Consider the following 24,676-nt stretch of genomic DNA (forward strand, 5'->3'; position numbering starts at 1 on the left):
TTTCTACATCAGTTGTTCCTAATCTAAATCCCCAAAAGTGCACAAAGCATCTCCCCCCCAACCCCGGTTCCTCCTCTTTTTCAAGACCCTGGCTGTAAAGTCTCGGGCTGGTGACCTCCAGAGAAGGCCATTTCCGCCCTTCCTAAATCCTAGGGGCTCACCCAGCATTGGGAGAACAGTGGTTCCTGCCCTCCCCCTCCCCCCGCAAAATATAAACAGCCTGACACCCCTCCCACGTGGCCTGCAGAAGGCGTGCCCCTGGCCCTCAGGCCCCAGGTCTTAGCTCTGCCCCAGGACCTGCCAGCAGGACCTGCGGTTCGGGCCCCAGGCCCCCAGCAGAGACACTGTGATATGGGGGGTGAGGGGTGGAGAGCTAGGGCACTCGGCCCGTTCGTGACGGCCACCCTCGGCTGAGCACCCAGCTCCCAGGAGGCTGAGGCTCAGGGAGAAGGGGCTGCCCAACCAGAGGGTGACAGTAGCATTCCAGGCCAGGGGACCACGCGGTCAGCTACCACCCCACCAGCCCCTCGATGCCTCGTGCTTTTGGGGGTGGCCCCTGGGGTCTCCTGGCCTCACGTGGGGCAGCCTAGGATGCATGAGAGCTTGGGAGTGGGTTCCAAAGTCAATACATCCGGGACACGCAGTGGTTCTGCCCCCGCCCTGTGCACACACCGCGCCCCCCGGGAGGGCAGCACGCGCCCAGCTCATGGGGGATAAACCAGGTCTGGGCATTTCCAGCAATGCGTCTGAGGGCAGGGGACCTCTGGAGAGGCCAGCTGGACCCCTGCGTCTCCCTTTCCTCTGCTCCCCACACAGGCCAGAGCGAGGCCCAGCCTGCGCCACTTGGAGAGCTTCTGACCCTCCCCTGCCCCTCCCTACGCAGGGTGGATCTTTGGCGAGCGCCTGCATGACCAGGAGAGAGGCTGGTTCCCCAGCAACATGACTGAGGAGATCTTGAATCCGAAGATTCGGTCCCAGAACCTCAAGGAGTGTTTTCGTGTCCACAAGATGGATGACCCTCAGCGCAGCCAGAATAAGGACCGCCGGAAGCTGGGCAGCCGAACTCGGCAGTGACCCCTGGCCCCCGGCCTGGCCGAGGGATGTGGGTGGGCGGGAGCAGGTCGTGGCGGGCAGCCCCCAGCAGACAGCGGAGGGGCTCAGCGGGAAGGCCGGACGCCGCCGCAGGCAGCAGGGCGTGAGCTGGGGTGCCTTGGCAGGAGTCGCCTCCACCCCTCACCCCTGCTACGTGGTTAGTGCTCATGTGTCTCGGCCCCTCGCTCACGAACTGCAGAAAAGGTGCCCACGTCTCTCCTCTGCTGCATTTGTAAATGAAAAAGTGTATTTTAAACAGTGTTACAACCACCTCTTCTTGTCTCTTGGGAGGGGCAGACAGAGGACGGGCATGCTCCAGGGCCCTTCCCAGGCACTGAGAGGCCCCAGACCCAGGGTGTCCCTGGCCAAGGGCAGGTGCAAAGGTGATGATGTCATGACCCCTGCACGTGTCCTCTCCCCTGGAAGCCGTTAGAATCGGCCAGGTGCACAGATGGTGGACCACCCTTGCCTGATGAGCTTGACGAGTGTCCTTTGGTCTCCGACTCAAAGGACTGAGAGACCAACCGCCTCTGTCCACCTCCGCCCCAAGCCTCCGCCAGCCTCTGGCTGCACGGCCAGGCCTGCCTCATGGCCACCAGAGCTTGGCTGAGGGCCCACGCCGCCTTTGGCTCCCTGATGGGCTGGATGTAACTCGTATCTTCTGGCCCCTTCCGGAGCCCAGGTGTTGTAAAGAAATGACTTGGTCACTGCATCCTCTATGGGTTATGGTTCTGAGAAAAGCAAGTATCATTTCTGGCTGCATTAAAAGAAGCATCACGTATAAAATAAAAGAGAGGAAGGTCTACTTTTTATTACCCTTGTGCGCACGAGAATGAGGTGTTTCGGTCTGGCAGGGAGAGAAGAGCCCCCTTCAAGCCCAGTGGAGGGGGTGTGTCCCAGGGAAAGGGCTAAGGAGGCTTCCCGTGGAGGAAGCAGCAGCCGGGGTTGGGGCCTCAGGACGGGGGTGGATTTGGACCTCCACTTGTGGAAGGACTCCAGAAACAGAATAAGCTGTTTGAGGCAGTGGGGTGGCACCCTTCTGCAGGTTTGAACACTGTGGGACAGAGGTGTCAGTGGGTGGTGGTCCCATAAGGTTTGGGACTGTGGCTTCCCACCTGGCCGGTCACTGGCCTGGGACACTTCTTCCCATCTCCAGAGGCGGCAGCCAGTTACCGGAGGCTGCAGCTGGCCCTCAGAGCCACCCCACACCTGGCTCTGTCCTGGAATGTGGAGGGCCTTGAATCCCACCCTGCCCAGCCCTGCCTGCCTGTGGCCATGCTCTTTCTGCCAGGACATACTTAGATTAGAAGCCCAGGATTTAGATCAACTGGGACGTTGCAGCATCTTCCCACAGGCCACAGCACGGCCCTTGGCGTTCTTGAGACCTCAGACCCTTTGAGAACTGGATGAATCCCTGGAAGAGGCATACATACACAACATGCTGGTCCAACTGGAGAGGGACCCCCCCGCCCCGGTCCCAGTGAGGGGCTGATGCTCTTGGGGCTTCTGTGCTGCAACCCCAGGGGGAGCACCTGCACCTGAGTTTCCCAGGAGTGAGGGGACGGGGAGAGGGACCATTTCGGAGCCCCATATTGCTCTTGGCAGGGTGGGGCTGGGGAGGGGAGTTGTTGGTCCTGGCCCTTACCCCGCTTTTCTTTTTGGAGCTGGGAAACAGCATACTAACTTGGGTCACCTGCTCTAAGGAGGGCTTCGGCTACTGCAGGTTATGTGTAATAATGTAAACAGTTTCATGAAAACCAGTCAGTTTCATAAGTCTTTTATAAGCAGAAACTTAAGCCGTGATGTGTTTTGGGGAGTGTGAGTGGGTACCACGTGTGGCCATCTGGCGTATCCAGGAGGAGAAAACTGGTCTTCGCCAGAACAGGTGTAGTCAGGAGCTCAGAGAAACCAAGGAGGCCAAAACAGTTACTAGAGACAATGGTGAAAAAAAAGAGGAACAGCTCACTCCGCCAGCACTCACTCACAAGGATCCTCCTGTGGCCCAGGTGTTAAACCATCACTGGGGTTTGCAGACAGTGCCCCCTCTAGGCCTTAGGGTCGTCACTCCAAGGGCCCTTGGAGGGTGGGGACAGGACGCAGTTCTGACTTCTTTCCTGCTGCACCCAGAGCAGGTAAGCCACTATTTTAAATCCCTCTCTCTAAATTATAAAAGTTAGGCTTCCTGGGAAGTATGGAAGACAGAGGGCATGACCAAGGACCCAGTGCCAGGGCCAAGCTGGGGCATGGCACGGCTGGGTGGTTCCTCATCCCTCATTCAGCTGCCATAATTTCAGGGTTGAAGTGAAAAGAGATGAGCTTGAAAAGCCTTTTTGTTTTCTTTCTCCAAACAAACAGCCCTCCCGCGTGGTGTTGCCCGCTCTGCCAGAGGCTCGGTGAAGCCCCCTGCACAAGCTTACCCAAGCCAGGGTAGGGAGGCGGTCTGGGGCTGTGGGTTGGGGAGCCAGGACAGGGGCCCACAGCACCCGGGCTTCACCACTTTGCTCGTTCGCTCCTTGGGCTCCCTGGGGTAGAGGGGCCCCCAGGGGTCCTGAGGGTGCAGGTCTGGGGCTCAGAGCCCACAAATAGCGCGCTGGCTGCCACAGTCAGAAGACGCCCCCCACCCCCAAAGTCACTGGCCTCTGGCTGGGGAGCCGGGACAGCCGAGGGTCCCGCGGACCCCACCATCACCCAGCGAGACGCAGAAAGCAGGGCGGCAGGCCCGGGGCAGGCCGCTGCCTCTCCTGCCCTCGGGGCCTCACGCCGGCCCGCGCTGGCAGCGCTCCAGGGCCGGAGCTGAGGGGGCGGCAGAGGGCAGGCCCCGGGCAGTTTGCGGGACGAGCAGGGGGCTGCGGCACGCGCACTCCGCGCTCCTACGGCCTCGCCGAGGACTCTGCCCAGAGCGCTCCGCAAGCCCCGCTCCCGCACACCGGCGGCCTCCGGCGCACGCGCATCGCGCACGCACCCACCCTCCTGCGGGGCCCCGGCGCACGTGCGCTCACGCACGCGCACGTGTGCGCGCTCTCGCGCGCCTCGAGCCCCGAGCACGTGCACGTCGCCCGCCCCTCCCTCACCCGTTCGCCCACACACTCACGCGCGGACACATGGAAACACGGGGGCGCGCACCGGGGGTGCCGCCGAGTCGCGCCGCGGCCGGGGCGCGGCCCCTTTATTCGCTTCAGGAGGCGGAAAACTTTCTCAGCGCGACGACCACGAGCGCCAGCACCACGCAGGTGGCCAGCAGGGCGGCGATGACGATGGCCGCGATGGCGCCGGGCCCCAGCGAGCCTGGGGAGGACGGAGGGCCGCGTCAGCCCCGAGGCCCGGCCCCCCCCCCCACCCCTTCCTCCCGGCCCGCCCGGCCCCCGCGCCCCAGCCCGTACCGCCGCCCTGGTCCAGATGCTCCCGCGCGGTGCTGTCCTCGGGGCTCGGCGCGGCGGTGGGCGCGGGCGGGCCGCTGACCGCCGGCTCCCGGGCGGGGCTGGTGCTCTCCACGGGGCCTTCTCCCGATGGCAGCTCGGCGGGCTCGTTCCACAGGGTGGGCACGGGCTCCTGCGGGCCCTCGGCTGCAAGGCCAAGGACAGGTGTGGGGGCCTGGGCGGCAGGGCCGACGGGGACGTCGCCCCCGCCGTTGAGCGACTGGGAAGGGGCGCTGAGTGCGGGGCTCTGGGGCTCAGCGCGGTGCTTGCCGCTTCGCAGGTGGGGCGACGGAGGCCGAGTGGCCCACGTGTGGCCCCAGAGCCCCCGCTGGGGTCAGGCCGCCCCTGCCATGAGAGGACAGGTTGATGGGGGAGGAGGGCACTGAGGGACCAACAGGCCCACTCGGGAGGAAGCTGGAAGAACCTCGGGCTGGCAGCGAGCTTCAGGGCAGGGGGCCCGGGGGAGGCAGGGCACTTCGACTCCCAGCAGAGCCTGGGGCCCCCCATCTGAACTGCTGGGCTCTGTAGGTCCTGGGGAAGTGACACTTGTAAAGGGTCCTCTCCCCGCACCCGCACAGGGCAGACCCAGGGCAGCCTTCACCCTGGAGAAGACACCGGGTGGGGCAGTGCCCTCTCCGGGAACCAGGGTTCCTGCCCAGCCCGGCCGGTGAGGGGCCCACTGCTGCAGGAGGTGGAGAGGAGAGGCCCGCCCCACACCCCAGGGGCAGCCGACCCTGCTGCTCCTCGGCCCTAACCTGGGCAGAGTGGAGCAGCCCCCAGGGCACGGGGTCTAGCGCCCGCACGTGCCTCCACACGCCCCCCGAGTGTCTGAGGCTTAAAGCGCAGGGGCCTCTCTAGGCTAAGAAACTGTGATGCCAGCACGTTGCTGCCTCCACACAGAACAGGGCCAGAGGGGTGGGCAGGGGTGTCTGTGGTCAGTGTAAGGGAAGCCCCAGGAAAGGGTAAGCCCTCACCCCCGCGCTAGCTGGGGCTCCGGAGAACGAGAGGGACAGGCTGAGAGGCCTGCATGGTAACCCCAGGCAGCCCACACCAATTTTGCTCCCCCATCAGGGGTCCTAGCCTGAGGAGCTTCAGAGCAACACCCCGGCCCTGGCCCCATCCAGCCTTGCCAGACACCCAGTGAGGTCCAACACCAGGATGGGAAGCAGGCTCCAGGCCCCCCCCGCCCCAGCCCTGAGTGATCTCTGGTGTGATCCAGGGGTGCTAGAATGGGCTTAGTGGGCACCACAGCACACCGGCTCATTGATACCAGCTGCTCTATGGTCTTCCAAGAAGCTTCAGGGCAGGGGGGCAGGGGGGCCGGGGGAGGCAGGGCACTTCGACTCCCAGCAGAGCCTGGGGCCCCCCATCTGGACTGCTGGGCTCTGTAGGTCCTGGGGAAGTGACACTTGTTAAGTGTTAAGCTGAGGTGGGCGCTGCGCTGGCAGTTAGGTGCTGCTGGGGATTGAAGCCCCTGAAGAGGTTGTGCTTCCCGAGAAACTTCCTGGGAAGTTGTGGTTCAGTCAGTACAACCCTGGCCAGCCCACCTGCGGTCCCTGGGGCACATTTCACACTTGGGGGCTCCAGCCCTGAGAGCTCCCGCAGGGCACAGACAAGCCAGACCCACACCCTGCTTCCAGGCTCACCAGCTCCTGGAGAGGGGGCTGCTCTGGGAAGACACAAAGGTACTTCCAGGGTTCTTCTGCCAATGTGTCCACCTGAGGCAAATCATGAGTAAACAGCCAAACCCAAATTCCAGGGCAGTCTTAAAATAACTAGGCTTTCAAAAACTTTTAAGGTCGTGAGAGACAAAGAAAGGGTGAGGAATTGTTCCAGGTTGGGGACTAAGGAGCTGTGACAACACAACGCACCTTGCGTTCCTGGATGGAACATTATGGAGTCCACTGGTGAACTATGAATAAGGCTGTAGTTCAGGTGATAGTACTGCGTCAGTTTTCACTTCCTGGTTTGGATAACTGACTCTGCTTATGTAAGAGAATGTCCTTGTCCTTAGGAAGTATTTAGGGACAAAGGGGCATGATGTCTGCAACTTACTGTCAAATGGTTCAAGCAATCAGATAGGTAAGTGAGTAAATAGAGACAGGAAGACGGTGAGAAGAGCAAATATGGCAAAATGTTGGCGGTCCGTGAATCCAAGTGAAGAGCCTACTGGATTATTCTTGTAACTTTTCTGTAAACTTCAGATAGTTTCATGACAAAATTTTACAAGGTCCCCAGCTCCCAGGCCCTGCCCCTGGTGCCTCTCCCAGGCCTCAGCTGGATCAGTTCCGAGGCTCAGCTTGCAGGCAGGGACAGCTGGCATATTCCCAGGGCTTGCCCGGGCCTGTGCCCCTTTTCAGGATCACCCCTGGCAAGGAGGCCTCGCAGGGGCGGAAGGCCCCTGCACCCACTCTGTGGAAGCCTCCCTCTCCCAGGGCCCAGGCTGAAGCAGTGCTGGTGTCTGGGGGCCACCCTGGTCCACCGCCAACTTCAGAGACTTCCCTGTGAGGAAGGGGAAAGTGACTCTGTCAGGCCTCCCTTGTCGCTGCCTGGGAGGGCTGGGGTCTGCAGCCTGCAGCTGCCATGGAAGGCTCCAGGCCCTAGGCATGGGCTCTCCGGGGCTGAGCAGAGAAAAGGCCTGGGTCTACCCACCACTTGGCAGGCCCTGAGGTCTAGGGCTCGCAGACTGCCTGCCTCCCAGATAAATGAACAAACCACTGGTCCCCACTTGTTCACCACATGCCCAAGACAGAGTGGCAGCCGGGCACCTCCCTGTCCTACCACCACTAACCAGAGCTCACCTCCAACTGCCAGGCCTCTGGCCAGAGAGGCCACCACAGGGCTACTGGGTATCAGGGCCAGCCAACCTGGTGGCGTCCAAGGAGTCAGCCCCAAGCTCAGGAAGAGGAGTGACAGGCAGGGGCTCACTCCCAGGAACTAGTGGTCACCCTCTGCCCTTTGCCAGAGCCTGGGAGCCATCTCTGGGGGAGAAGGGCCCTCTGAGCAGGGTGCTTGGAGACCCACCCAGACCTTCTCCCTGTCTGCCCCCAGTGACCCAGCCTCACTCTGTTCCTCCCCACAGAAGCCTGGACCCTCCCTGCCAGATACACCAGCCCAGGCCCCCTCATCCCTGCTGTGCGCACCCCCTCCCGCCCCTTCAAGACTCAGCCAGTCTCTGAAGCTTGAGGGGCTGAATCCTTTGGCTTCCAAATCAGGAGGGCTGGGTCCAAATCCCGGCTCCGTCACAGCCTCGCCCCGGGACCACCGCGGACTGACTTCGCCGCCTGCCTTCACTTCCCGACCTGTGGAATGGGGGTTGGACTGTGCCTCTCACAGCCCTCACTAGGTGGTGACTGTGCTGTCAAGGCCATCGTCAGCTGCTGCCTCTGCCCTAGGGCCTTTCTGGCCTGGGCACCATGGCCCTTGCCACCCTGCGGGCTTTGCGCCTGCTGTAGCTGACCATCACCAGGAGACCCCCAGAGGCTGATCCGGGCTTCAAGGACTCATCTGCACCCAAGCAGCCAGGGCCCAGGGCCCAGCCAGCTCCCTGCCAGCCCAGGTGGGTGCCCCAGCGGCACACATGGGCCAGAACCGCAGCCTGCGCTGTCACCAGCCCTCCGGCAAAGGAGGTGCAGCTGCCAAGGAGGGCCAGGCATTTTCTTGTCCTCATCTACGTGCCTCCGTATTCTCTCAATTTGCTGTCGTCAGAGGGGGAAGCAAATCTATTCTTCTGGGGAGCCATGAACAGAGGCCGTTGTCAGGGGGCTTCCGCACAGCAGGCCCCATCTGAGGAGGGGGAAAGAAATGCCAGGCAGAGGGACTGGTACGAGGGCAGGCGTGGAAGGCGAGCAGAGGTGTCACGTGAGGACGGAGACGGGGGAGGGCAAGGACCAGCGTGAGCAGCGACCTGCGGCTCCGCGCGCTGACTGAGAAGACCAGGAGAAGTGGGGGCCTCGTGACCCTGCCACAGGCCTGGGCACCGTGGGCTCTCCTCCAGCCCCACCGCCTGTCAGTAAATAAGCTTGTTTAACGCTCAGTCTGACCACTGGGCCCGGAGGCCAGGCGCCCGAGCTCACAGACGGCCTTTGTGCGGCCATGAAGGGCCTTTTCATCCCTGCCCTGGCCTCCCGCCCGCTCAGCCTGGCCTGCTCCCCCCTCACCTCGGTAGCTGTGGCCACGGGCGACCTGCAGGGGGGGGCAGCGGGCCGCTCCCTCCCCGCCTGCCTGCTCAGGACCCCAGCCCAGGGAGCAGCGGGCCGGGGGCCCGTGGGGCCTGCTGCACACCTGCTCTGAGCCTCCAGCCGGGGGTGGGGCGGCCAGGAGCCTCCCGAACCCCCTCCCTCCCAGAGCGGCAGGAACCCCAAAGACTCCGGGGTGGGGCTGGCCTGCCTGCCCTTGGTAGGACACGTGGAGGGGACTCGGGAGGTGAGGCCAGGTGAGGTCCTGCTGCCGCCAGACATGAGGCTGTCCCCAGGCATTCCTGCGGCGGCAGACGCAGCCCACCCACCCAGGCTGTGTGTGCACAGTCTGATCCAGCGCCTCTGGCCGGCAGCCTGGCTGGGAGGGCTGGCTGCATGGGGACCAAGAAACCGGACAGAAGCTGCCCACACGGCCCCAGACCCCAGGCAGACGGACGCCAGCACCTTCACCTCCACCCACTTTGACCACCAGGCGGGAGAAGCTTTTCACTGGGGTGGGTGGGGTATAAGGGAGCCACGGGGGACGCCACCCCACTTTAGATCACTTCCCGAATTCCCTGGGCACCACACCAGCCCCCAGGCTTGCCCAGCTGGCCCCTCTCCCACCAAAAGGGAGGCTGGGTGCTTTCCCAGCCACGTGAGGAGGTGCTTCTGCCAGAGACTACCCTGCACCCAGCAGAGCGGCTGGGGATGTTTTTCTCCTAACATGCGCTGAGCGCTACCAGCTGCCTGGCCCGTCCTGAAAGCTCACGTGTGTGAACTTGGCAGACCTACAGTCTCCTGCGAGAGAGGCAGAGGCGCTATGGTTATCGCCAGGGTACAGCAGAGGAGAGGCACAGAGAGGCTGAGAAACAGCGAGGAGGACAGAGCCAGAAACGAAGCCAGCCCGCAAGCTTCTTCCTAGGGCGTCCAGAGGGAGGCCGGCAGGCCCACAGCCTCCTCGCCGCCCCACCCCGTTTCCTCCCGTGTTCGTGCCTGAGTGTGTGACCGCAAGGGTCCCCCCAGGCCTCGCATCCCCCAGCAGCTCTCCCAGCACCACGTCCACACGATGGCATCACAGCCTCCCTCAGATCCACAGACACTCCCCCGAAACCCATGCCGCGGAGGGTCTCCAGGGGCCCCCCACCCGCACATCTCTCCAGCCCCAGGACTCCCCACAGGAGCCCTGAAACACCTCCCTTTGGCCCACCTCGCGGCCATCAGAGATGGCTTTCTTCCAGGAGAAAGACCACCCATGACCCGTCTGTGCCTTTTCTCGCTCAGGCTTTGAAGCCCCACAGCTGTGCCCAGGACGGGGGCTCAGGTCCCAGGAGCCTGCCGACCCAAGCCTGGCGGGACCCTTCTCGCCAGACCCCGGACCCGGCCATTTTCAGCCTCAGTCCAGCATCCTCATGGTTTTACAGAGGGGTCTCTGGCCCTGTGCTCCGTCTGGAATTCTTCCCAAGATGGAAACAGTACCTGGGTCTTCACTCTCAAAGGACATTTCAGAAAACCAGCAGAGAAGGGCTTGCAGGGCTTGACAAATAAATGGTAGGGCTCTGTGGTCTTACATCTAGGGGCCTGGGGCCTCTGCCCCTCAGCTGCTTGCCTGGTGCCCCCTCCTGACTCCCAGATCTGAAGGCCTTCAGATTTTAGGGTGCTGGAGTAATCCCCATGTCCCCTAGGCAGCTAATGTCCCTGGCCCTGCTCCCCAAGTCACCCTCCTACTTCAGAGGTCACTGTCTCTATAGCTAACGATGCCCTGAGGCCTCTGACGCAGCTGCTGCCAGCCTGTCTTGGGGGAGCCCTTCACAGAATCACCCCAAACTGCCACCCCATCTCCTGTGAATGGCCTTGCCGGTGGGCATTAGAGATTCTGGCCTAAGGTACTTCTTAGCCTTGGGCGGCTGGTGGTAGCAGAGCCCAGGGAGCACGCTTACCTGTGAGCACCGCAGGGGCCAGGACCCCGGAGAGCAGCAGCAGCGCTATGCGCAGGGCCAGACGGAACGCCATCCCGGCCCGTGAGCGAGCGCGGCCGGCGAGCGGGGTGCACCGAGGGCTGAGCTGCTTAACTTCAGGGCAGAGGGAAAGAGGCATCAAAGGGCTGGGAAGGGTTTCATCAATGCAAACTCTGTCCTCCTGGGACACCGTGCCCGCCCCCCACACATGAAAACACACACACACACAGACACACAGACACACACACACAGCAAAGCTTACAGAACTGACTGCTTTCCTGAACTCTGGAGTAGCCCCACCCTCAGAGAGGGAAAGAGGAAATTGCTCTTTCCCGCTCTCCTTCTCTCTCTCTCTCTCTCTCTCTCTCTCACACACACACACACACACACACACACACACACACACACCTGGGCCACTGGAAGTGAGAGAATCTCAACCTCCATGTGCAAGACTCACCCAGGGAGCTTGATAAATGCAGATGGCCCTGGCACTCTGTTTCAGTGGGTCGTGGATGGGCCCAGGAATCTGCATTTTAGTGCTCAAGGCCCAGGCTTGGGAGACTCCAACCCTAGGCTGGCAGCACTGATGAGGGCCAGGTTCTGCTCACATTTGGGCTCTCGATGCCTGGCGGGGCGTGGGCACACAACAGCGCTTGTTAAAGCAGCACTTTTAAAGCAGTTTCCATCCAAACCTTCTGGCAGCTCTAGTCTCTCCGGAAAAACTCACGTCATAAAACGCCCTGTGTCCCTTCTTCTTGCTCTCTGTTCTCCTAGGCACCTGGGACTTGAAATACCACCTGTGTGTTCATAACACACATTTCTAACCCAGTTCTGGCCCAGAACTTCAGCCCCATCACCCACTGCCTCCCGGACAGCCCCAAGGGTACCTAATGAGCGTCTCCAACTTAACGTGTCCAAAACAAACCTTGACTGCACTGCCTCCCCAGCCCTGCACAGTAGTTAAATCCCAGCTCCCCACCTTCCAGATGTCGTAGCCACATAATTAAAATTCATCAGAGGTCTCTCTCTTTCCCTTGTCTAAGCTCTCAGAAAGTACACCCCCCTACTTCAAACCCTTCATGGTTTCCCACTGCTCTTAGAATAAAAAGCCAAACTAAGGACTTGCCTTGGCCCTGCTCACTATGTTCAGCCTGCTGGCCTTGACGAGGTTCCTCCAATACACCAAACTTAATCCTGCCTCAGGGCCTTTTCACTCGCTGTCCCCTCTCCCAGAAAGCAGTCTCTCAGCTCATTACATGGCTACCTCCTAATCACCATTCAGGTCTCAGCTCTGATCATTCAGTCCCCCATCCACCCATCACATGGCTTTAAATTTCTTCTTAGCATTTATATTTATATGAAACTCTCATTTCCTTTTTTTTTTTTTTTTTTTGGTTAATTTTTTGAGGGATGACCTATATATTGTGAAGTACACAAATCTTATGTTTACAGCTTGATGAACTTTCATACATGAATAAACACCACCCAAATCAATATAGAACACTTCCAGCACACCAGCAGGATTCTTCCTGCCCCTCCCTAGTCAGTACCCCCAAGGTGCCGATCTGTCTTCTATCGCCATAGATTAGCTTCCTCTACTCTTGAACTTCAAATAAACGGAATCATATGACAGGAACTCTTGTGTCTGGCTTCTTCTCAACATTCTGTGAGATTCATCCACATTGTTGCACGTAGCAGTGGCTGTCTTTTTTATTGCTGAATAGTATTCAATTGTATGACTGTGCCACAATGTATCCACTTTTATCCATTTTATCCATTTATTTATGTCAATTTGGGTTATTTCCAGGTCTGAACTTTTATGAATATAGCTCCTGTGGGTATTCTTGTACCTGCCTTTGGTGAACATATACACTAATTTCTCTTGGTTATGTATCTGAAGATAGGATTGCTAGGTGAGAGTATAGTGTTTAGATTCTGTAGATGCGGACGAGCTGCTTTCCAGTGTTTGTTCTCATTCATACTCATCAGCAGTGTGGGAGTTCCAGTTACTCCACACCCTCACCAATACCTGGCATTGCCCGTCTTTTTTATTTCTAGCCGTTCTGATAGGTATGTAGTGGTTTCTCACCGTGGTTGTACTCCCATGACTAATAAAGTTGAACACCTTTTCATATTTATTGACCACAGGAATATCCTCCTGTGTGAAGGGTCTGCTCAGGTTTTTTTTGCTGATATATTAGGGTGGTCTATCACGTTGAATTTATTTTTAGGATTTTTTTGGTGTGCGTACCCAGATAAAAATTCTTTGTCAGATATATGATATGGTGCCTTTAAATGAAGTGTCCATTGGTTGTCTGTCTCTACTCTGTGACTAAGTCCTAGACAGCTGGGGCTGTGTTTAGTTCACCAGTGTATTTCTAGAACCTAGCACATGATAGGAACTTAATACTGGAATTCACTCAGTTGGGATTTCTGGGATAGAATTAACATCGAGCATCTTCTCACTTGTTCACTCGTCTGTTGGTGCTGCTCGTTTGCTCTATCTCCCGTCCTCACCGTTCTGTTCCCTCAATGTAATGTAGAGTCAGGCTCCCAGAGCACACTCCTGAGAGATTCTTGCCAGCTGACTCCCTGTTGGCATCTGCAATGGAGGCACTGGGGGGAGATGAAAGGCGGGAGAGAAGTGCCTCTCCTTCTGATTCAGATTTCTGACAATGTCTCTGGCAGCAGCAGCAGCACTGGCCACAGCAACTTCAGTAACGAGGAAGTGTGGCTTGCAAAATTACAGTCAAATTGAATTCACAGCTGTGTCAATTCTTTAGGTGAAATTTATGGCACTGAATGGGAAGGAGTGAGACCCTGAGACCTGGAATGGGGGTATTTGGGCAGACTCAAAACAAATCTGAGAATCTTCCACTCACAAATCCTCAGGCCTCCCCTGCGGAAGCAGCAGGCTCCTTAGAGAAATGGCTATAGTTCCAAATCTGGAAAAGTAAAAGTAAATGATGAGCCTAGAATATCTCATGCCAAATTAAGAAAGTGCTCAAAGGATGATAGGGATATGGCAAAAGGACACAAATGTCAACTTGGAGGGGCTCCAAATGGACAATCTGTGCACAATAGTATCCGATTATAACCTACAGTGTGTGCATGCATGCATGCGTGCGTGCGTGTGTGTGTAAAGCTCCTTATAGTAGAATGCTGACTAATAAATTACAGGAAAGCTTGACAACCACTAATTGTTCAAGCAAGAATCATCAACGACTGCTAAAACAAGCGGATAAAAGTTTGATGAGAGCTGGATGTTTACATAGTCTCAAAGTATCTCCCATAAAGAGAAAAATCATTACAGTGGAAAAACCTGGCAGATACTATCTTTAAGTAATTAAAGTTAACATCACCAGTAATGGTTCAAACTGACATCATGTACCTCCTGATATGACGCATCAAGGACATAACATCACTTCTGTAGTGTTCCTGCCCAATTGCATAATCTCAATTAAACCATGAGAAAAATACCAGACAAATGCAAACTGAGTACATTCTACAAAATAATTATCCTTTAAAAATCTCAAGGTATGAAAGATAGAGGAACTGTTCCAGATTAGGGAAGACTCAGGAAACATGACATCCAAATACAAAAAGCAATCATGATGGCATCCTGCACCTTTTTGTTTTTCCTTATAAAAGACATTAGTAGAACAATTGGTGAAATATGAATGAAGCCTGGATATTAACTAATAGCATCATATACTTTATTTCCTAATTTTAATAATTGTACTGTGGTTATGTAAATGTCCTTGTCTCAAGGAAACACACCCTGAAATGTTTAGGGATAAGGGACATAATGTCTGCAATTTGCTTTCGAGTGATTCATAAAAAATAGTTACTGAGAGTCATTATTGTGAGTGTAGTTATTGAGGAAAAAAATGATAAAGCAGGTGTGGTAAAATGTTAGCAATTGGAGAATCTGGATGAAAGATATGTGGGAGTTCCTTCTACTGTTCTTGCAAGTTTTAAGTCTGAAATTATTCAAAAATTTAAAAATCCCCCTTCTCCCCAAAAAGAATCACTATATTTCAGTGACTGATGAAATAATAGACCTAGGCAATGATCGTCAATGAATGCTAAAACTGCTACATGAAAGATCAACGGAACTTTTATAATGGATGAATCAACCTGATAGCAGCAGGACCGATGAATTTTGACATAGTGAAAATGGGACGACCAGACAGTGCTGCCTGTGGTGCAACAGGACGTACAGCAGTTAAGTATTCTTGGAGGGGGAGGGGAGAATCTGAATCCAGTTAAGTTTCCAGACCTGACTACTCATTCACGGAAGGTGCGGGGGAGAGTAACAAATTGACACTATAAGGACGCTCCATGCCGAGTCCACATTATGGGATGTTCTGTGGGTAAATGATCTTGTTTTTTCATTTTTGTTTTTTTGGAGGGGAAACTGATTAGACTAAAAGAAACTTAAACAGCAACCAAATACGATCCGTGAACCTCATTTTGATTTTGATTCTGATTCAAACTTTTGTAAAAAGACATTTTTAAGATAATCTGAAAAAATCATGCTGTGTTTAGATACTAAGAAATTATTAACATTCTTTTTTTTTTTTTTTAAACTTTGGGTTTATTTATTTAATTAATTAATTTATTTATGGCTGTGTTGGGTCCTCGTTTCTGCGCGAGGGCTTTCTCCAGCTGTGGCAAGCGGGGGCCACTCTTCATCGCGGTGCACGGGCCTCTCATTATCGCGGCCTCTCCTGTTGCGGAGCACAGGCTCCAGTCGCGCAGGCTCAGTAGTTGCGGCTCACGGGCCCAGTCGCTCCGCGGCACGTGGGATCTTCCCAGACCAGGGCTCGAACCCGTGTCCCCTGCATTGGCAGGCAGACTCCCAACCACTGCGCCACCAGGGAAGCCCCTATTAATATTCTTAATGTGGCACTGGTAGGTACTTTTTTTTAAAAAGGTATCTGTGTCTGTTACCACGCACATTAAAATATTTACGAGTGACTCAATGATATCTAGGATTCGTTTTAAACTATTCTAAGGGAAAAAAGGTGAGATTAAAAAAACAAAATTGGTAAAGCGGTAGGAGTTTGTTACACTAGCTGCTGTGACTGAAAGTTGTGTCCCCCAAGATTTGTTATGTTGGAAGCCCTAGTCCCAATGGGATGGTATTCAGAGGTGGGGCCTTTGGGAGGTGGTTAGGGTTAGATTAGGTCGTGAGGGTGGGGTCCGCATAATGGGATAAAAAGACGATTTTTAAGAGGTAAAAAGATGGGATAGAAAGAGAAAGACCTGAGATCTCCTTCTCTGCCATGTGAGGACATGACAAGAAGATGGCCATGTGCCAACCAGGAAGATGACTCTCACCAGACACTTGATCTGTCAGCACCTAGATCGTGGGACTTCCCAGCCCAGACTAAAGACACTAGTCTACTTCAATGTATGCTTAAGTTTTTTCAATTAAAAAGAAAAAAACTGAACTCGGGCAAAAGCTAATTAAAGACGAAAGCTGCAATAACCTCAGTACTGTTAAGGACTCAAACTCCTTGGGAATGAAGGTTTAAGTCACCCACCAGCTCAGGGGCTGGTGGAAGGCAAAAAGAACATGAAATGGTGGGAAGTAAGTAAGGAAGTTGTACAAATATCACCCACAGCCTTATGACAAGGCACAGAAACAAAAACTGATGTATATTTTATTCCTTGCTGTATATATACATATATATATATATACACCAAGTTTTCATATATATCTGTATGTGTATATATATATATATATGTAAAATAAAATTTAGTCGTTAAGATACTAATTATCCAGGTGAGACTGTAAGTGAATTGAAGAGATATTAGTATCACCTAGAAAAGGATATGATAACTGACCATCAGGTAAGGTATTAGTGATCTCCCTAGTTACTAATCCTTCAGTAATCTTACCTCCCTACTCTTCCAACGCCAATTCTTTTTTCTCCCCTGCCCTCCGCCTGCACTTCTTTTGACTGAATATTTAGGACGGTTTCTGATTCATGATGGGACCCTGACCTGCTTAGGGCTTAACTTGACGTTATCAAAAGAAGTCAGAAAATCCAAGTCAGTGACTCGTTCCCTTAACTGAGGCTCACCATGCTTACATTTTGACCTGGGTCTGCTTTAGTAAAACCACAACGGGTATTTGTCAAAGACCCACACTAAAACACAAGTGCTAAATCTGCAAACACCAAGTGTCAGCAATATGCTGCAAAGATGTACAGATGCACACACAGATCACGCTTGCGCATATGCACTCAGGAGGTGAGAGCTGAAGGAAACCTCACAGATCAGCTAGGCCAGTAGTTCCCCACTCAAGCTGTCCACTTAAGAGTCACTTAGGGCACCTGAAAAATAATTTCCAGGGCTGGGCCCCACCCTAAATAAGAAACCATGGGACATGGGGCTCAGGGACTGATTTTTGTTTCAAGTTCATCATTTGATCTGGGCCAACCCCCTCATCTGACAGGCAAGGAAACTGAGACCCAGAGACAGGACAGGAAGCACAGGTTAATAACGAAGCTGGTGCTAATATCCAGTCTCCTGGAACCCACGCCACATTACCTCCCTGAGGGGTACTTCTTTACACTGATTTTCAGATGCCTAAGAGGGAGGTTGCCCATTTTTAATACGTTCCACTGCACCTACACATGAGCCCACAAACTCCCTTCTCCCTTGCAAAATGGCCTACAAATATTTATCAAGCATTTATGCGCTGGGCATGGTACTATGCAATTACATTTTAAGTTACTGATCACAGCTACCTCACAGTTCCCATTTCACAGATGGGGAAACAAATACTTGCCTAAAGGAGACAGCAAGATCAACATTCAAATCTGACGGCTTGACTCCAGTGTCCCCACCCACAAAACCACTCATAGGTTCATGCCACAGGGTACCTTTAAAAACACACACACACACACACACACACACACACACACTCACACACACACCAAAACCTAGATTCTGTATAGAATTGGGGGTTGCTAGACACAGCAAGGTTGAGCCCTTGGAAATCACTCCAGGTTTCCAGCTCTGCACAAGAATGGAACAGAGCCTGTTCTGAGCCCCCTCGTCAGGGTAACCACTAGGATTCCTCTCCCATGGTGGATGTGCACAAACTCAACCATCACAAACTCCTCCAACTTCAAAGCAGGCTAAAGAGAATGATTGTGGTAGAGGCTGCTAACTGCCAATGTAACATCCATTCCCCGTGTTTCTTCGAAACAGAATCCCAATGGTATTTGGGGTGGCAAACCACTCAACTAAAACCCCCAAATTTCCAGCCTTTCTTGAACTAACTATAGTTACGTATCCATGTTCCAGTTGAAAAGACTTAAGATGTTTGGTAGAGCTCCCAAAAGAGCTCCTCATGGAGGGCTGACTGAACAGGGAGGTGTGCTCCCTGAGCCTCACCCCAATCCTTCCTCCTGCCTGGAATATAGGCATGACGGTTGGTGCTCTAGCAGTCACCTTGGACCATGAGTGACCTTGAGAATGAAAGCCGCAACCAGGAGGGTAAAACAGAAAGAACCTGGGTCCCTGAGCCACACCAGCCTTGGACTGATGACCTCCAGATTTCACCTGAGAAATAAACTATCTTGTTTAAGTCACTGTTACTTTGTATCTTGTTATATGCAGCCAAACCTAACACTGACCCACTGACCTTCAGGACTACTTCTCATGCTAAAGGAGGCACTCAAAGGAGAAAACAACTGGCTACCAAGGGAAAATAATCCCCCACTCCTAGATTTGGGGGGACAAGTAAACAATCTTTAAGAAATGATGTCTCTGCTTAAGACCAGCTGGACTGAACTGAGCGTTGAAGCTACGGTGAGTTCCATCCCCATGATGTCATCACTTTGCCAGCAACGAAAGGGGAGGCAACTGCAGCTTTTAGGCTGCAGGGCAGTTGCTGCAATTAGGGAAGAGCCCAGTTCTCTTCTCTTGCTTCCCGACATCTATGTGCTGTTTCTCCCATACATTGAACCATAGCAGTGTCTGTTACTTTAGCTGCAAAACATTCCCACTGACGAATCCCTGGAGGGAAACTCTTCTCTCAGAGGCTCCAGGTGCCCCGTCCAGAACCAACACTACCAAAAGCTATGCAGGTCCGTCACACTCAGGGCATCTGACAATGTCTGTAAAATGATCACACATCCGGCTGCCTCAAGGTTCCCAGGCTCTCCACGGTCCCAGCAAGCACTGCGGCTTCATCAGGAATTGCCTGCGCTCACAGCCATCCTCTAGAGCTGGGCTTTTTTCTTTTTGTTCCCAAATAACCCATTAACTATGAGGCCAACTTCCATTTGGAACGTGCTCTCGGCTGCACCTTACTCTATTTAGAACGTGCGTGCCTGTTGCTCTTTTAATGAAGCTCTACTTCCCACACGGAAGCATAGGAGAGAACTAGGTTCATTTCACATCAGGATCATACACAGACTTTTTCATTAATAATGTAGAGAAGACATTCTGTATAAAATAAACTTCAATTTCTTCACCTGATCAATTTAAAATAGGGTGTAGAAAATGGCACACAACACTATTTATGTGTGTATATACTTGTATGTATGTGTTATTTAAAATAAAGCCTGAAGTACCATTATCCTGAAATTAAAAAGAAAAAAGATAATCCCTCAATTTAGAGCCAAGGAAGAATTGGAGTTCCTTGATGTATATGCATAAACTAATTTTATGCAGCTATTTCCCCAAAACGGCAACAACAGTACCTCCCATCCCACATGCTCTTCTATAAAGCGACCTTACCACTCATTCCATCAAGGGAGATGTTGGAGGTGGCCACGTTCCCCAACCCCCTGAATCTGAAATAGCTCGTGACTACTTTCACAAAGTGTCACAGGAGTGACACTACGTGACTCCTGAGTCCAGGTCAGAAGAGGTGATGCAGCCTCTGCCTGGTTCTCTGCGGGAAGCCAACTGCCAAATAAGCAGTCCACCTACCCTGAAGCTGCCATGCTGGAGAGGGCACACGTAGTTCCTCCAGCCACCAACCCAGCCGAGTTCCCCGGCAACAGCCCGCATCAACTGCCATTCACACGAGTGAGCCATCGTGCCGGCCAACCTGTCAAACCTTCCTAAGATCGCAGCCCCAGGTGACCTCTGACCATAACCAGAGGAGACACCATGGAAGAACTGCCCAGCTGAGGCCTCCCCCGCCAGAGTCCTGACTCACAAAATTACCAATAAAATGCAAGGGTTGCTGTAAGCCAGTTTGCGGGCAATTTGTTATGTAGCAACAGTAACCAGAACACCGACTACCTTGGGGAAAGTATCCATAATCAAACTACCTTGTCTGGGTATGTTTTTTAAATCTCTGACTTAAAACAACTGGAAGCAAACAGTGTACAAATACTTTAAAACTCAGGAAGAGTTTAGATAATCTGCAAGTAAGTTCACAGAAAGCGGTAAGAACGCGGTCACTGGAAGTAAAAGAGTGAGCAAATGAGAATGTGAAAACTGGCAGAATTGAGACAGAAACAAACATTCTTAGGAAAGAGTGGTTTCTTTCCACCATGTGGGAAATTCCTCAGGTAGAAGCAATGCTCCTGGTTAAGCAAATGGAATGTTCCATGAAAAAAACCACGTTGCTCCCTGAAATCTGCCTACCCCTACCCCAAATGTTTGTGTTTTATTTTTAAATTTCCCCTGAACAAGCATACAGTAGAATCTAGCTTGGAAGGTGTGGGCAGGCTCTGGAGGGGGCACCTTCAGGGGTGCGTGTCTGTGTTGTGAGGACAGGAGACGATCTGCAGGTCTGCAGAAAGGGGCAAAGGAGGAAAGACATTTAATCAACTTACCCACGTTTACCTTGGCCTCTACGTTCTCAAATACAGAACCAGTCAGCGTTCCATAGCCTGCCAGAGAAAGCCAAAGTTGCCTCCATGTCTTGCGTGCTCACGTGTCTGGAGCTTTTCCGTGGTGCCAAGAAGATGGTTTGGTGGAAAACTCAGCCTTGACAAGGGTGAGTACAAGACGTGTACTCAGATAGAATACCACCAGGTTTTATTTAAGTTCCTTTTTATTTTCCTCCACACTGGCAAAAGTTCCGAGGGAGCTTAAAGTTTTGTAAACATTTTAACTATCCCTCTTCCCCACCCCCCACCCCTTTTGAATTTACAAAGCAAAGGAGAGCAGGAGCCCCAATTTTTAATGGTTCCCCATCTCCTCATGCTATTTTGATCCAAAAACTATGTACAAGTCTGTAGCAGTCTCTGTATAGTTATTGTACATGTTTAAGAGGGAGGGAGGCAAAAAGGGACAGGGAGAATGGTGATCCAAAAGAATAAAAACAGAAACCCAAATATAATCATCCAAAACCAAACTGCTCTCAGAGCAACTCCAGCCTTCTTCGGGCAATGATGACAGAAAGAAAAGGCGCTCCACCAGGAGCCACCCGAACCACAGCACTTCTTGCACAGGGACGGACGGTCCAAAGGCTCCAGACCAAAGTGTGACTGGCAATTCCAGGTGATGTTCTGCGGGGGGTTGGCAGAGGCAGGAAGAGTACTGTTTATAAATAGGGCTTGAATACATTTGTATCTGAAGTGAAGGGGTATTAGGAGGCCACCACCAGAAGCCAGAACCAGGCTTCTCTCTCCTGTTCTCTCCCATCCCCTCCATCCCACTGCAATCTCCTGTATAGTGGTTTCCATGGATGAAGGTCTTAAAGATGGTCAGGTTTTGTATGTTCTTTTTTCAGAAAAGGCAAGCAACTTGCCATTCCAGAATCTTTAAACAAAACCTTTCGGGGCCACAGCAAGACACACACGCAATGCTCTGAGGAACCAGATGAAATTCCGGGCTTTTATCAGAAGCAGAAGTTTATCCCTATCCAAAATGAAATTACACAAATTCATACATATGGTAAAGATCCTAACTGCCTCTTAAACGAGACAAGTTTTCAGCAGAAAGGCCCAAAACAAACTGGTCCTAGTCCTCTGAAGTAAAAATATTTATGGGAAAAAATCCGTTTTTGTAAGAAAGAAAAATTAAAAATAAGTCCCTCTCCCAGGCCACAGGGCTTCCTTTGTCCAATCAGGCTGGAGTATGCCAGGGGAGAAGTCAGCTTGCTTGGAAGTCACTATCTAATGAAGAAAACACAAGAATCCTTTCTCTGAAAGGATGCTCAGAAAGAAGAGGCGAGGGGTGTGCAACATCAAACCAATCAATCTAAACTCCATCCCACTCAGGGCCTCTTTGACGCAATCCCAGAGTTAGCGGTGGCAATGCAACCTTCAGACTGGAGGAGCTCTCACTGTCTCTGTCGGACACTCAAATCACAGTCCGTGGGCGTTTCTGTTGCTGGCCAATGTCTGTTACCATTAACTCTCTTCATGATTGCAGTCAGACCCCATGCCCATTTTTTGGGGGGGGGGGTGGGGGAGAAGGAGAAGAAAAACAAAATAGAAGGAAAAAAGTGACAAGAGGAAAGTAAATTGCTATTGGCAGATCCCAACACACTTTCTGGGAGACAGTAGGTGAAATCACGGCACAGTAAACACGTCTGCCCAAAATCAGCCTTGTTGGGGAGTAATCCCAACTGCCACCCCCAAGACACAGGGTCTGGTCCACTTATCTACAGTCTGAGATGCTCACCAACAAAAATGGTTTAAAGAATCTTGGACACAAAGGGCTGGAAGAAAAAGCCTGAGATGATCGGTTCTGTGATTTGTTGCAGTGATAAAAGAGTATATGGTGAGTAAGTGTCGTGTCCAAAGGTGCAGAATCCATGGTCAGCAGAGAAAAGAGGGAAGGCCAGTCCGCTCTGGCAGGTGCTCAGTAGTCATCCAAAGTCTCGATTTCACCCATATTGAGTCGCTCCGATGAAGCATTGACTGAAAACCCTGCAGGGAAAAATTGGCAACAAGTGACTGACCACACCCAGACAACCATGTGGCTCAAATTCTAGGCAGGCAGCTGGAATTTTAGTCTCCTGTTTCTGAGCACACAAACAGGGATACTAAAAGGAGGGAGAAGAAAGGATAAAAGTCAATGTAATGGTTCTTTTGCCCTTCCAATTAGACATTCTATTTTTATATGTTTTATCTTAAGGTTCTGATATAATTTAATTAGGGAGGAAACACACACACACACACACATACACCCAGCACCACTGCTTAAAAAGAATTGCAGGGCTTCCCTGGTGGCGCAGTGGTTGAGAATCTGCCTGCCAATGCAGGGGACACGGGTTCGAGCCCTGGTCTGGGAAGATCCCACATGCCGCGGAGCGGCTGGGCCCGTGAGCCACAATTACTGAGCCTGCGTGTCTGCAGCCTGTGCTCCGCAACAGGAGAGCCTGCGATAGTGAGAGGCCCGCGCACCGCGATGAAGAGTGGCCCCCACTTGCCACAACTAGAGAAAGCCCTTGCACAGAAACGAAGACCCAACACAGCCATAAATAAATAAATAAATAAATAAATAAATTAAAAAAAAAAAAAAAAAAAAAAGAATTGCAAACCACTGGCCTTAGAGAGTCCTGAGTAGAAGCCTGGGTCGTAACTGTGTTTTAAGGCCAGGCTGGCTAGGGGGGGAAAGTTCATTCAGAAGGTGTACCTTAAAAGAATGGGGCAGGGGGAGGACAGGAATAACACACTAAGTACCTTGTAACCACTCGACCAAATGATTGTGAAATGTGAGTGGGAATAACACTATCGGGTTGGCCAAAAATTTCGTTCAGGTTTTTCCGCAAGATGTTATAGAAAAACCCAAATGAACTTTCTGGCCAACCCAATACTTCAGCCCCATTCGCTATCGGGAATACTTTGGGTCCGAAAGTTTGTCAAAGTTCTGGTCAAGAGATTTTGCTTTCAGTGGTAGGAGGCTCCAGGGAAGACCCACTACAAGATCCTTAGAGCCCTCAGATGTTCTTCCTATCACACAGCAGATAGCATAAAAACATTAAACTACTTTATTCAACTCAATCTACTCTTAAGTAGACCAGCAAAGGCAAGGATTTCATTTAGCAATATTAATTGACTGAAATGCAACCTGGTTTAGAAAAAGCAGTACTAGCACAGCCACTGAAGGCAACAAGCAGCACTGACAAACACTACTGAGGTTTGAAAACCTAATGCCATCAGCCACGTGTAATTTTTCAATAAACTCCATGATCAGAGATTGATAAAAAGTACTATTAACAGGGCCTCTTTGGAATGAGTGATTCTCAAAAAGCTTTCAGTTCATCCACCCTAAATGAAATCCCAAACTGTTTCAGCTGCTATTTGAATATCAAAAAGTAAACAGGCGATGCTCTCCAGTCTAAAGGCAGTTCTGTTAATATTGAGTTTTCTGCCCCCTCCTTTTTGTTCTTTAATGTTCAAGTTTTCAAATACACATTTTAAATGTACCAATAATAAACAAAAAATGTCTTACATAATAAAAATAGCTTAATTACTTCACATTCTTGATTCCAAAATATCATGATTTGAAAAAATAAACATGCCTATTTTATTAACCAAGGAAGCTGTGGTACAAGCTGCTTACAAGGCCTCCTACTGGGAGAGGCTAGGATTCCAAATCCCAACCTGAGTTCTACCCCTCAACTGTGTTCCCATAACCTGCAAGATTTTTTTCCCTTGAAAATAATGAAAGGCTTAGTGTTCATATTTGAAAATAACAGTTAATTAGGTTAAGTGTAAAAACCTAAAGACCAAACAGTTTACGAAATGAACTACTACTCTATTCCAAAGCAGGTTTTTCTTTGACTTCACATATATCTCAAGAACAAATGAAATGTGATAAAAACAATAATGAGCTACATGAAATAAAAGTGGGAATGTAACAAAAACACAAACTAAAACAATTTTAGTCATACAAAGACAGGAAGGGAAAAGAAGCCTGGGGCCAAAAAAAGTTAAGTATTTGCTGCTATAATATGACGATTACCGGGCTGGGCTTTCAGCAGACATGGCCTCATTTACCTGTCAAAAAAAACCAGTAAGGAGGGCACGTCTCCTCCCCACTTGACCGAAGGGGGAGCTCTGGGATATAATGAGACCCCATGCAATACAAA

At 52.1% G+C, this 24,676-nt stretch overlaps 3 protein-coding genes across 4 annotated transcripts in view; 1 reads left to right on the top strand and 2 right to left on the bottom strand.

The window, feature by feature from the left end:
- The window catches only part of NGEF (neuronal guanine nucleotide exchange factor), a 43,055-nt gene extending 41,707 nt beyond the window's left edge, over positions 1–1,348 (top strand). Inside the window, exon 13 of the mRNA XM_068544200.1 lies at positions 884–1,348. Within this exon, the coding sequence (XP_068400301.1) occupies positions 884–1,074 (191 nt within the window). The 3' untranslated portion in view covers positions 1,075–1,348. The remainder of the gene's footprint in view (positions 1–883) is intronic.
- A 1,646-nt stretch (positions 1,349–2,994) lies between these two features.
- Positions 2,995–10,699, bottom strand: SNORC (secondary ossification center associated regulator of chondrocyte maturation). Its single transcript, XM_068543728.1, has 4 exons — positions 10,627–10,699; positions 4,473–4,655; positions 4,216–4,377; positions 2,995–3,021 (listed from the first exon to the last, which is right to left on the bottom strand). The coding sequence occupies exons 1-3, from the start codon at positions 10,697–10,699 to the stop codon at positions 4,268–4,270; spliced, it is 366 nt and encodes a 121-aa protein (XP_068399829.1). The 3' UTR covers positions 2,995–3,021; positions 4,216–4,267.
- Positions 10,700–20,750: 10,051 nt separating this feature from the next.
- The window catches only part of GIGYF2 (GRB10 interacting GYF protein 2), a 128,657-nt gene continuing 124,731 nt past the window's right edge, over positions 20,751–24,676 (bottom strand). For both annotated transcript variants that reach the window (XM_068544201.1, XM_068544202.1), the window contains one exon: positions 20,751–22,508. In XM_068544201.1, coding sequence (XP_068400302.1) covers positions 22,441–22,508 — 68 coding nt within the window. In that variant the 3' untranslated portion in view covers positions 20,751–22,440. The remainder of the gene's footprint in view (positions 22,509–24,676) is intronic.

Source organism: Eschrichtius robustus, chromosome 5 (assembly GCF_028021215.1).
Source record: "Eschrichtius robustus isolate mEscRob2 chromosome 5, mEscRob2.pri, whole genome shotgun sequence".
Lineage (NCBI taxonomy): Eukaryota > Metazoa > Chordata > Mammalia > Artiodactyla > Eschrichtiidae > Eschrichtius > Eschrichtius robustus.

What these genes read in the sequence shown, in the direction of transcription:
- SNORC (XM_068543728.1), bottom strand. Translation starts at nt 10,699, where the DNA reads ATGGCGTTCCGTCTGGCCCTGCGCATAGCGCTGCTGCTGCTCTCCGGG. An exon ending in GGCCCCTGCGGTGCTCACAG is followed by an intron (nt 4,656 to 10,626) that starts GTAAGCGTGCTC and finishes TTGGCCTTGCAG; the next exon opens with CCGAGGGCCCGCAGGAGCCC. An exon ending in GCATCTGGACCAGGGCGGCG is followed by an intron (nt 4,378 to 4,472) that starts GTACGGGCTGGG and finishes CGTCCTCCCCAG; the next exon opens with GCTCGCTGGGGCCCGGCGCC.